At 38.0% G+C, this 13310-nt stretch overlaps 1 protein-coding gene across 6 annotated transcripts in view; it reads right to left on the minus strand.

Moving 5' to 3' along the window:
• Positions 1 to 11485, minus strand: part of cdk12 (cyclin-dependent kinase 12) — a 31287-nt gene extending 19802 nt beyond the window's left edge. For 5 of the 6 annotated variants that reach the window (XR_007926576.1, XR_007926575.1, XM_051873204.1 and 2 more), the window contains exons 1-2: positions 9618 to 11480; positions 5045 to 5713 (exon numbers count right to left, since the gene is read on the minus strand). Coding sequence is in view for 4 of the 6 variants with exons in the window: in XM_051873204.1 (XP_051729164.1) it covers positions 5045 to 5713; positions 9618 to 10663 (1715 nt within the window). In the remaining 2 variants the exon portion in view is untranslated. Of the gene's footprint in view, positions 1 to 5044; positions 5714 to 9617 lie in introns of all 6 variants that reach the window. The other variant, XM_051873205.1, reaches the window with a different exon arrangement.
• Between the last annotated feature and the right edge of the window lie 1825 nt (positions 11486 to 13310).

A 13310-nucleotide genomic window follows, 5' to 3' on the forward strand; every position in this document is an offset into this window, starting at 1 on the left:
ATCGTGAAATAAAATTACTCATATCGTGATATAACATTTTGGTCATAACTATTTGGTCATAGTTACCATTCACTTCTATGGGGGAAAACAAAAACAATTACAATATATTTAGACGTGACAAAGCAACCGTTGCAAATCCATTTGTCCTTCCTATAATAATAATAATAATAATAATAATAATAATATTATTATTGGTAGATACAGTTTGCATATAGTTTGCAGTTTGCAAATATAAATAGCAATGAGTAGCACCTTGTTCACTAAGGGCAAATTCTGCTACAAGGTATTCGCAACGTGTAGATAGAAGTAATAAGCTAACAGTGAATTGTCTGTGCAATGGTGGGTGTAGTTACCAACAACAGCCTTTGTCAACAAAGCTATTTGCATTTAGTGTAAACAGACACCGCCAGGAAATAACAGTTTGTTCTCAGCTTACACACTTTACAGCCCAAACATGCCCACATGCATCTGGGAAAAAGATATAAATGGCCAAGAATATATGCTTTGATCATGTGACCGAGAGCATACATGTACAAATTGAGACAACAAACAAGTTTACTATAGCTAAAGCGTATATACTTATACTTATACCAAATACTTATTTTGGGAGTGAATAAATGTATAAATGTTGTTGCATTAGTTAAAATATCAAAGCAAATGTCATTAATTTTAAAAGGTAGCACAAACACACTTTAAGTAGCCTAAAACATATAAAAAAAAGCAAGTCTGATGACAGTAATATTAATATTCTGAGTGATGTAAAACCTGAGGAACAGGCCAAAACAGTGCCTCACGTGATCAAAACAAGGCCTAAGCTAAGGTTGATTTTCTGCATCATTGCATTTCGAATTATATGATTTACGATTTTTTAAAATATAATACTAAATTAGGTCTGAGTGGTGACACGATATATATTGATATGAAGCTGCCTTTGCAACTGACACTTTGATGCTTCAAAAAGCTCAGAAAGAGATCAGAAAACTAATCCATATGAATTGAGGGTTTTAGTCCACATTTTCTGAAGAGAATCATCACTTCTTGTGATGAATAGATTTAATTTAGGCTTTTACTCGCATGTAAACACTGATCAGTGAACATAAGCAGAAGCTCATCCGAAACTGAATACAAGAACAAACCTCTTCCAGAAGCTCAAATGTTTTCCCCAACACACACTGGTTACGCAGCACATTTGAGCTTCCTGAAGAGGTTAAATTAAAAGCTTAAATTAAATCTATTCATCATAAGTGATCGATTCTCTTCAGAAAATTTGGACTAAACCGCTTGATTCATTTGGATTAGTTTTCCGATCTCTTTATGAACTTTTGAAGCGTCAAGGTGTCAGTTGCAAAGGCAGCCTATGGAAGGAAATCTGACAGCATTCTGTCATCAAAAAGATCTTCATTTGTGTTCTGAAGATGAACGAAGGTCTTACAGGTTTGGAACAACATGAGGGTGAGTAATTAATGACAGAATTTTCATTTTGGGGTGAACTAACTCTTTAAGCACAATAAGCCATGAATAAAGAGCGTACACACACACACAAGACGCGCAGAGAGAAAGCTGCCTCTCTCAGACATGTCGAAATCGAAGTTGGCTTTTTGCTCTTAAATGGTCAAATACACAAACAATTCAAATTCAAAACACCCATTGTGTGGAGTATTCACATAAACAGTCTGCTGTGTCTTAAATGAACGTAAACAGTTGGGCAAAAACCAGACGTGGTTCGATATTTGAGGATGCCTGGTGTATTAGGGCCGTGCATTCAGTCTTAAAGTGACAGCTGCCTAATAAACCTGCTGCCGTCTATCTCAATGTAATGATCACTTGCGGTGAAAATCAAGTTTTTAATGTTGTTTATATGTCTCTGTGGTGTTTGTAATATGCTTTAAGACAAACTAGGGTTGTAACAATATGAGATTTTCATGGTATGATAACAGTCTCAGAAAATATCATGGTATACGGTAATCAATCAACTGGTGAACAATCAATAATTTTTAATTATCATCAGTTACAATGAACCTTAAATGAATCAAAACAAAAAGGTTGAACTAATGCTTTTTTTATAAACTTGAAACCATTTGTTTATTCAAATTTCAATAATCAAAAGCATGTCTAATCAATTCGATTTGATTAGCAACTTTATTTTTATTATTAATAATTCATTAAATTGGAGAAATATTCTATGATTTAATACAAATATATTATCAAAAATTGTGGTAATCAAATGAATGCATTAAACTTTATCAATTTAATTAATGTTTTTAAATGTAATCAAATTAAAATGTAAGAACTTTTATCCTTACTTTCTGGCAAAGAGCTGAAAAAAGGTTTTTCCTAAATTAAAACATGGACAAAAAAAATGATATTCCTTAAATAATGTTTAAATACATTGCATTATTACTATTATTGTTCTTGCTATAATATTGAGAAGTACATTTTAAAATACAATAGTAATATATTTCTGTCATAATTTAAAGTTAAACCGAACTTTTATTTTGATGGGTTGTAGTGCAGACCTTTGAGTTTGTGTATTTGACAATGGTTTTTCCTCAAATTAAAAAAAAAAAACAACATGACAAAACGCTCATTAAGCTTTCTCTTAGAGCAGCTCTGGAGATGTTCATGTCCTCATATAGTGAGACAGCAGATGCTGAAAACACCATGAGCGTAGCAGTCAAGTGGAAAGAAGTTGCGTATGCGCAAGTGAGATTCTCCGTCTGTTTTTTTTCCCCAATAGCGTAGTTAAGCAAACGTGCATGATATGATAATACACATTCATGTCGTGATACAATGTCAAACAGGTATACCGCTTAGGGTTGCAAAGGGGCGGAAAGTTTCCGGTAAATTTCCGGAAACTTTCCACGGGAACTTAACCTGGGGAATTTTGGAAATATTCCAATTTGGAAACTTAACAGGAATTTATGGGAATTTACAGGAATTTACAGGAATTTATGAGAATTTATGGGAATTAATTGGAAATTTTGGGGTTTTTTTTATATAAATGTATAATATTTATATAAAATGTATCATATACAAACATAAATATAAACATTTTGTTTGGTCATAACATGAAATTTCTTTGTTATGTGTTATTTATTTCAGTGTCACATGATCCTTCAGAAATCATTCTAATATGCTGATTTGATACTCAGTTATTGTCAATGTTGGAAACAGTTGTGTTGCTTAATATTTTTTTGGGAACCTGTAATACTTTTTAGAGGATTCATTGATAATAAAAAGTTAAAAAGAACAGCATTTATTCAAAATAAAAATCTTTTCTAACAATATCACTTTAATATCACTTTTTATCAATTTCACACATCCTTGCTGAATAAAAGTATTAATTTCTTTCAGAAAAAAAAAAAAAAGGAAAAAATTATTGACCCCAAAATTTTGGCCGGTAGTGTATACTGTTACAAAAGATTTCTATTTTAAATAAATGCTGTTCTTTAAATTTGTATTCATCAAAGAATCCTGAAAAAAAGTATTACAGGTTATAAAAAATAATAAGCAGCACAACTGTTTCCAACATTGATAACTGAGTATCATATCAGCATATTAGAATGATTTCTGAAGGATCATGTGACACTGAAGACTGGAGTAATGATGCTGAAAATTCAGCTTTGCATCACAGAAATAAATTATATTTTAATATATATTAAAATAGAAAACCATTATTTTAAATTGTGGTTATATTTCACAATATTACTGTTTTTCCTGTATTTTTGATCAAATGTGTATGTTATGGACTGGGGGAATGCACAGTGCATGCAGGGGGTGTGGCCTCAATAGCCCTGCAGTAAGTAGTGTGCTGTGTGAATGTCAGGGTAAAAATTCAACTGAAATTGCATTAAATCTGGTTGTTTTAACCAAAATTATGCTGCAAGATGTTTTTTTTCAACTACATTTAAGTACCCTGTTATAGGCTAACCTGCAATTTTGCAAATTCCGTTTATTCCCATTAATTCCCATATATTCCCGTTAATTCCCATGGAAAGTTTCCAGATTTGAAAATTCCCGGAATTTTGCAACCCTAATACCGCTACAACCCTAAGACAAACCATGTGTAGATTCCTCAGTCAACACCACTGAGTATTTTCCCCTTAAAACTGGTGTACTGCCCATTTCCCATCTTCACAAACATGCAACCAAACCCGTCGACGTGCGGAGTGGGACTTTTCTCCACTGACTTTCTATGATGTTCAAAGCGTTTCTAAGGATGCTAATTTTTAGAAGGCAGCTGTCTGACTCTGAGATGGCGAACGGGAACATGGTTTGTGTAACATTAGCAACACATTATTAGCTGTCTGACAACATGGTCAAGCCAAATGCTAATATCAATTACCGTTATGTTTCCGAAAGTGTAGAGACTGGTGCAGAAAACACATTACCATTCTGATACTTCGACTTGCAGGCGACCCTGTATAGATTTATTTACAAGGTGTTTTTGCAGCATTATATCTGTTGAGCAATCGAACGCAATGGCCAATCAGATGTGTTTGAGTTAGTCAGAATCCACTCAACACCGCCCAAAATGTTGCGAGTTCTGCATGCTCGCAAATCCTTTCATTATAACCAACCAAGTACACTGCACGGCGTATTATAACGGGAGTTTTAACCGGATTTAAATGCGCAACTGAATCCGATTGACACTAATAACCATAGCAATGGATGGAACAAAACAATCTGATAATATATGTCAAATGATCTGTGCATTAAGTCTTGAAGTATAAATGCAAAATAATAGACCTGCCACCTTTTCTATGGTATGTTACACGTTGTAAATTTATAAGCACTTTGTTTAATAATATGTCCTGACAATGATTAATTTTATTTCATTAATAAATAGGATAAGTTAACTATGTAACTTTTTTTTTGGTTCAAAATTATTATAATGAGCGAGTATATCAGTGCATACTTTGTACTGTGTGTGAATGACCGTCCTCGTCCGCCACCACTGAAAACCAATTCTGACCCAGGAAAAACCCTGTGTGCACTTGCAATGTGTTGGCCAATTATATATGTCAGCATTTGCAGAACTCACCTGTCCCTGCAGTCTCCCAGAAGAACCGGCGGCAGGGGAAGAGGTGGAAGTGTGGATGTCTTCATCAGGTGTGCAGGACTTTGGGTAGATTTCTGTGTGGGGCTTTTCGAGCGAGAAGAAACAGGTGTCACAGGTGCTGAAGGTGGAGGAGCTAGTGGAGGGCTGTTTAGAGGAAGAGGCGGAGGGGATGAGAGAGGAAGAGGAGGAGGAGAGTTCGCCGGGAGAGGCGGAGGAGATGAGAGAGGCAGCGGAGGAGGACTGGATAACGGGAGAGGTGGTGGAGGAACCACAGCAGGCTCCTCCGCCGTAACAATGTTCGGAGGTGGGGAAGGCGGTCTTTGAGGCTCAGGGGGTGGGGCCGTCTCTAGTGGCGGCTCAGTGTTTTTCACCGGTGCATTTGCCACATTGGACGTGTTCAGGCGGAGGGAGGGAGAGTTCTTGGCGGCAGCCGCCTGACGCTCTTTCTTTCTTCGCGTCAGCTCGGCTCCGAGGCTGGACGTGATCGGCAAACGTGAAGACGAAGGGGAGCGGCTGCCTGGGTGATTGCTGTGGGAGGAGCCTCCGCTGGCTCCTCCGGAATATAAAGAATGTTTCTTAGTGCGAGAATGGGAAGAGGAGCGGCGTGAGGAGGAGTAGTGAGGAGAACGGCTCCGGGAACGCAGAGAAGGCCTGGGGAGGAGAAACAAGAGAAATGTTTTAAAATCAGACATCTGAACTCGTTCAAATCAATTTCATCATGACAGACAATAAATGCAAACTTTGTCCAAAAATGAAATATTGCACAGTCAGAATGCAAAATCTCAATTCATTTTTAAAGCATGACCCTGAAACAGTCTAATTGAACAGGATTAAAATGGAAGTAGCAATGGATCTTCTTCCATATTCTGATGTACACCCAAGTGTAATGGATAGGGATGCATTGAAATTTCCACTACCAAAAATTTCCAGCAAAATGGGTCGGTTTCGGGCCGAAATGCTTTTGTTGGGCCGAAATCAGTGACCCAAACAGACGTTTTATTAAAGGGTTAGTTCACCCAAAAATGAAAATTCTGTCATTAATTACTCACCCTCATGTCGTTCCAAACCCGTAAGACCTTCGTTCATCTTCAGAACACAAATTAAGACATTTGATGGAATCTGAGGGGTATATCACTCCTCAATAGACAGCAATTTAACCACCACTTTAAAGGTCCAGAAAGGTACTAAAGACATTGTTAAAATTGCACGCAAAAACGGAACAAAAATAACAACTTTATTCAACAATATCCTCTCTTCTGTGTCATTCTCATACACTTTTTACGTCCAGCACTTCCAGGTTCTACGTCAGAACGCGGAATCATTATTGGCCGGCTCCTGTGTCAGCACGCTCACATGAACAGCATCTGCCAATACTGAGCCGGCATTCGGACATAGAGCCTGGAAGTGCTAGACGTAAAAAGTGTAGGAGAATGACACAGAAGAAAAGATATTGTTGAAAAAAGTTATTTTTGTTCCGTTTTTGTGCACAAAAGTATTCTCGTCACTTCATAAAATTAAGATTGAACCACTGTAGTCATGTGGACTATTTTAACAATGTCTTTACTACTTTTCTGGGCCTTGAAAGTGGTGGTTAAATTGAAGTCTATGGAGTCAGAAAGCTCTTGGTTTTCATCAAAAATATCTTAATTTGTGTTCTGAAGATGAACGAAGGTCTTACTGTGTGGAACGACATAAGGGTGAGTAATTAATGACAGATTGTTTTCATTTTTGGGTGAACTAACCTCGTTAACCTGTTAGTGAGGTCTTAATTATTAAAATATGTTTGAATAAATGTGTCATGAAAAATATAAAAGTTATTACAGTTTATTGTTTAAATGTTTATATTTCACCAACAAACTGTAGTAGAAACAATTCTGTTATTAAAATGTTGATATAAAACTGTCTGTGCAATTTAAATGTTTGAACAACTCAGTTTTAGCTATTTGAGTGTTTGTTATTAAATATGTTTGATTGATTCATTAATAATAAATGTATTATTTATTTTTGGTTTCGGCCAAGTGCATCCTGAATTTTCAGTATCAACCCAGAATTTTAATTTTGTGCATCCCTAGTAATGGATTATCGAGAGAGAACTTGGGGGACTTGGTTCTATGCATGGGTTTGATGATTGGATTTTTTAATGGAACATGCACGGATGAATTGTTCACAATATCATCTATAACGCACATTTAGAAAATAAATAGGGTAAATTTTCATTTCATGCTGACTTTTATATTGATTGACTAGCCATTCAGACAAAAGCGTTTTGAACATCCCCAGTAAACAACACCCTTTTTGAACAAAGAAACAGTCCACGCACAACAACAGCGTTTAGTTAATGAAATATGCTGTCACTTTTGGTGTTTCTTGTGATGCTATTGATGTGGTGCTACAAATGTTGCCCTTTCGAAAAATATGCTTTATAAGCTCATCATTATAACTGCAGGCAAGCGCTGCTCATGAGCAGCTGGCAATAAGTTGCCATAATAAAACCTGCAAAATTACAGTAACTTAACCCTAACTCATAAGGCGAACTGTGAACATTTTAATTCTGTAACAGAAAAAACACTAAGAACCAACCAATGTTTGAGTATCTAAACAAGCTTTAGCTGTTCAAATGTGAGCAATCAAATGTGCATCAAAAACCCCTTTTCTCTTATTTACACTTTAAATTAAAAACCCCATATTTTCCACCAAGCACAATGCACAGAACCTGACCTGACAAAGACTAGGTGCAGTTCTGTGCTTCACAGATAGTGGTAATCAGTAAATTAAAGCCTGCAAGAGGAAGCCCAGCTAAATATAGACCTGTAATACAGGAATTATGGCATGTAGACATTAGAGCGAGATCTCAATGGTGAGCAACAGCATTTTTCGTACTCAACTATGCAACTTTAAACACCGTAAAGTTGACTGTATGATGCACTGGTGTTTTCATATGTAGAAGTGTTTTTAAATAAAAACCATTAGGACGGAATATCATGCTATAATTTTAAAAACCCCCTCTACTTACAACTGATCTCAAAGTAATAACACGATCTGCTGCTATAAATTTATAATTACTAAATGAAATGTGCTGATGACTTAAAGGGTTAATTCACCCAAAAATAAAATTTCTGTCATTAATTACTCATCCTCATGTCGTTCCAAACCCGCAAGACATTTATTCATCTTGGGAACACAAATTAAGATATTTTTGATGAAATCCGAAAGGTTCTTCTCCCCCCACAGAAATCAATGCAAGTAATACCACATTCAAGGTCCAGAAAAGTAGTAATTACATCGTTAAAATAGTCAACGTGACTACAGTGGTTCAACCTTAATGTTATGAAGCGACGAGAATACATTTTGTGTGCAAAAACAAAACAAAAATAACGACTTTATTCAACAATTTCTTCTCTTCCCTGTCCTTCTCCTACGCCGTTTACGTTGAAGACACATTGCAGAGTTTCCGTGCTCTACATCAGAACGCTGCTTCTGTATTGGCCGGCTCGTGCGTCTGCATCACACGCATGCGTCGTGCTACTCACAAGAACAGCGACGGCCAATACTGAGCCGGCGTTCGGATGTAAACACGGAGGCACTGAACTGCGTTCACTGCGTAGGAGACTGACATGGTAGAGGTCTTTATTTTTGTTTTGTTTTTGTGCACAAAAAAGTATTCTCATCGCTTCATAACATTAAGGTTGAACCACTGTAGACACATGGACTATTTTAACGATGTCTTTACTACTTCTCTGGACCTTGAATCTGGTAGTTTCATTTTTTTTCTATGAGAGATATAAAACCTCTCAGATTTCATCAAAAATATCTTAATTTGTGTTCCAAAGATGAATGAAGGTCTTTTGGGTATGAAACCATGACTTCCCTCTAACATAGATAATCATACCCTCAATAAGCTTTAAAGGGCTAGCTGACCCAAAAATAAAAATTCTGTCCTCATTTAGTCACCATAAATATGTTCTAAACCTGTACGAGTTTCTTTCTTCTGTTGGACAGAAAAGATGATATTTTGAAGATGTCAGTAACCAGACATTTTCTGGTCCCCACTGACTTTTTGTTTTTACATACTATGGAAGTCAAAGGGGACCAACAACTGTTTGGTTTACCCACATTCTTCAAAATAACTTGTGTGTCCAACAGAAGAAACTCACACAGGTTTAGAACAACTTGAGGGTGATTAAATCAGCACAGAATTTTTATTTTTGGGCAAACTATTCATTTAAGTAAAAAAATATAACAAAATGTGTGAATATTTCAACACAATGTAAACAGGTTAATGAATTTCAACTAACTTACCTGTCCACCTGTTAGTTTAAATAGTATGAAGTGAATAATTTTCTTACATTGGATCACATTTGCTTTTGTAGCTTTTGCTAGACCTTCTCTCAACAAGTCATTTTAGCACATGCATCAAATCTAGTCAGGTGCATCCTTTCTTTAAAATAAACCTCAGTTTGACATTTCCAATGCAATAACAAATGTCTTGAGTCACTGTGTACTGTACATCATGTCAGATCTGTGAATTAATAAGTGTTTTAGTGTGGTCACTCACCTGGACACTGGACTGGTGCTGGATGAGCGTCGGTTGCCGTAGGGACTTCCAGGTGAGTGTTTTCTGCTTACATACGGACTTCCATCCTTCTCAGCGCTTGAAGACCTCCGTCTTCCATAGGGGCTCTCAGACCTCTGTCTACTCCGCCTGGGCGGCTCCCTATACGGACTCGGGCTCGCGGCCCTGCGTCTGGAGGAATAGCTGTTGTCGTGTTCCGCAGTGGAAGGACTGTCCGCTCCACTTCTCCTGGACTGGCCCTTTCCTTTAGGGCTCGACTTGTGGCTCTTGGCGGCTTTCCGATGGCTGCGGTCCTCCTCATACTCCTCGCTCCTCCGCTTGTCTTTGCGAGACTTTGATGAACGGCCACTTTCCTTGCTGACGGAGGAGGATGCGGAGGAGGCGCTGCTCCCTAGACTGACCGTTGACTGCACCGCGGTGGATGAGAGAGACTCGCCGGACTTCTTACTACTGGACTCACCTGAGCGTCTGGATGTAGAAGCAAGGCACGCGGCTGGGCTGGACTTCTCCTTGGCCTTCTTTCGGCTCTCTTTGCTCGTTCTCTCCCGGTCCTTACTGCTTTTCTTTCCGCTTTCTGCCCTCTCCGAAGACTCCCTGACCCGATTCGGGTCTTTGGACTTCTTCCGGGAGCGCTTGTGTTTATGAGCCCTGTTCTCTTTCGCAACCCCCGCCTCACCGTAGTCCGACAGCTCTAGGCGGTCGGCGTCTCCGCTCCCCACCGGTTTCCCGGTGGCGGGGGAGTCCAGGAACGTGTCCGAGTCGGAGCTGATGTCGTCGTACTCCACCAGAGGCTTGATGGCGCCCACTGCTGGAGGCGCGGCAGCAGCGCGCACGGAGCCGGTTTCGGCCTCGTGTTTGGACTTGTTTCGTTTGTGCTTGGAAGAAGTGGACGAGCTCGTCGTCTTTGTGGGAAGCCGACCGGAGCCCGCGTGCAAAGGCTGGCCGTCCCCGGTGGCCGCCTGCAGCTGATGATGATACAGCGATTCAGCCTTCCTCTTGGTCCCATGCAGGCGGTCTGATCCAGGCATACCTCTGTCCTCCGGAGACGCGGACCTATGTGGTCAAGACAGCACATGAACAGCAGAAATCGCTCAGTATTGGATAAAAGTGTGAAATCTTGCCAGAGGAAAGACTCGGAGCGAAGCAAAACAAAACAAAGATGCGCACGCGATTTAATGCGCATATGTTATCCACAACTCATTCCCGGTCCCGTGGCGTCTTTGAATCGCGTCAAAATATATCCAATCCAAGAGTATAAATCCAACAAGAACAACAAAAAAAGATTTTTTTAAACGATATGTCTTTCACGATGGCATCACTGGTCGTTTCCAGGGCGCCTCAAGCAGCGCATTGCGCTCGCGCCTCTCGGCTAGCTTTAGCTAAGCTAGCGTCCCTCGAAAAGACAAAAAGAAAGAAGAAAAATACAGGATGTCCTTGTTTTAGATTGTTTATCCTTGTTCGATATCAAAGCCTAAACAGATGTTTAGCTCTCCTTGCACACGTTTTCTGAGCTTTGAAGCAGTAAAGCTCGCTGTGAAGGGATATTGTCCCACATAACTGAAAATAAAACTTGACCCGCTTGCTTCTTGTTCACATATTCGCTTTAATGTTCAGTGTAAACTCTCTGTAGTTTCATATTCATCGCAAATGATCACATATTTATGTGTTAAAATTGATTCCAGTTCACTTAAGCGGTTCTGGAAAGAAACCAGACCTAGAAATTGGGCGATGTTCGTGGATATAAAACCCTCCACGGCCCTGAATTCAGAGAGAATTCACTTCATCCATTACAGCCAAAATTATGCTCAGCCTCTTCTGCGCACGCGCGGTTTAAGCCCATCCCACGGAAAAGGAAATACCATAGGCTACATGATTTAGAATAAAATGTATTGTGTATTTCGTCCTTAATTACGCACATTCACACAAATAGTTTATTTCGTTGGTAAATAGTTTATTAGAGGCAGAAAGTTTATTAACTTATAAAATTGCCTGTTTAACCTGCTTATGTACAACTAGATCGCTGTCAATCTTCTTGGTAACTGGGCGACAGCCAATGAAAAGAGGCAACTGAATCCCGCCTTCAATCGCGCTTGTTTGAGCTGGACTTTACTCACCTTTTGATTTAAATGTATATTAATTGTTTTCAGTTTATTATGTAATAATAATTGTATTTAATAATATACAAGACAAAATAACAAAACATTAATGCATTACCGACGCTATTATTTTATTGTAGCGCGTGTAAAGTTACAGACTCTCCCTTCGTAAACAAGCATGTTAAACATAATTTACAAACAAACCTGTTAAATAATTTACGAACCAACCATAGGCTGAGCAGGAGGCCTTTTAATGTTTATGCCAATTGTCGCCACGGATACAGATACATGTTTTTTATTTTTGTCATTTAAATGATAACAACAGTATATTACATTTTCATAATATCACAGCGATTACATTATTTACATAATCTGTTGTTTAATACATTTAATTTTGCAACAACTATGGTTATATTAGCCTTGTGTAACAAATAAATTAAGTGCAGTATAATTTCACCTTCGTAAGCATTCATCAACAGCGAATGTATGCCGAGTTTGCAGTTGCGGTTTTGTAGTTGAGTAATAGTCGATTAATTTGCTGTAGATATCCGTATATTTTCCAAAAAGCTCTGTATTTTAAAATGTTGATGTCGCGCGTAGATGACGTCAGAGTTCGCGTCCACGTCTCCAACCGAGCTCATCCTGGGTTGAGAAATGTATTTAGTGATTACAAGTCTTTTAAAGGCTGATATATTCATAAAGTAAAATCTGATGTGACACAGATCACTTCATACTTTGTTATACATATTACATATACATTGCCTATTATGCATGACTGTATTCAAGCATGGCAATAAAATCGTTGACCTTGTGGTCTCCATGAGGAAAACAGCTTATTAATCATACGAAATTATGTTTTTTGAAAAAGTAAGAATGCAGAAAGTTCTCTGTGATGGGTAGATTTAGGTTTAGGGGTGGGGGAAAGAAAATACTTAGGCCTACAACATAAAAATCATTATATCTATGGAAAGTCCCCATAAAACATAACATAAAACCCAAAGAGTGTGTGTCTTTCTCTTTCAGTGTATGCTGCTTGGACTTATTGTGTTTGTGTTTAACAATAATGCTTGTTTGTTACTTGAAGAGGTTTAAATCTTAAACTGTGAACATCTAATAGTCAAAGAGTTTTGATATTTATTCTGCATTAATAATATTGTATATTGATAATTTTGTAAATGATGGCATGAAAGCACTTTATTGTTTATTCCTAGAACAGAAGTGCAGTAACTGTTCATTTTACCATTTAATTGTTTACAGTTCTGCAAAATAACTAAATGGTTAAGAGTAGGGAAAGATAATTATGAATATAATAATAATACATATATATTTTATATATGTATCTATTTTCCTTAAGCTGATAGGTGTAAACCGCAGTGCTCAGCCATTCTGTTTGGGAAAACGCTGCCTCGTGTTACCACCACGATTACGTCAAATGACGAAGACCATCTTTGAGTTTTTATTGGCTAAGACCGCTGAAAGAGGAGCTGACGCACCAAACCCGGAAACGAGCATAACAATACATGAAAACAAATGATTTACAGTCTGTACACTTTCCATACAACATTACGACAAACTATTG

Source organism: Ctenopharyngodon idella, chromosome 19 (genome assembly GCF_019924925.1).
Source record: "Ctenopharyngodon idella isolate HZGC_01 chromosome 19, HZGC01, whole genome shotgun sequence".
Lineage (NCBI taxonomy): Eukaryota > Metazoa > Chordata > Actinopteri > Cypriniformes > Xenocyprididae > Ctenopharyngodon > Ctenopharyngodon idella.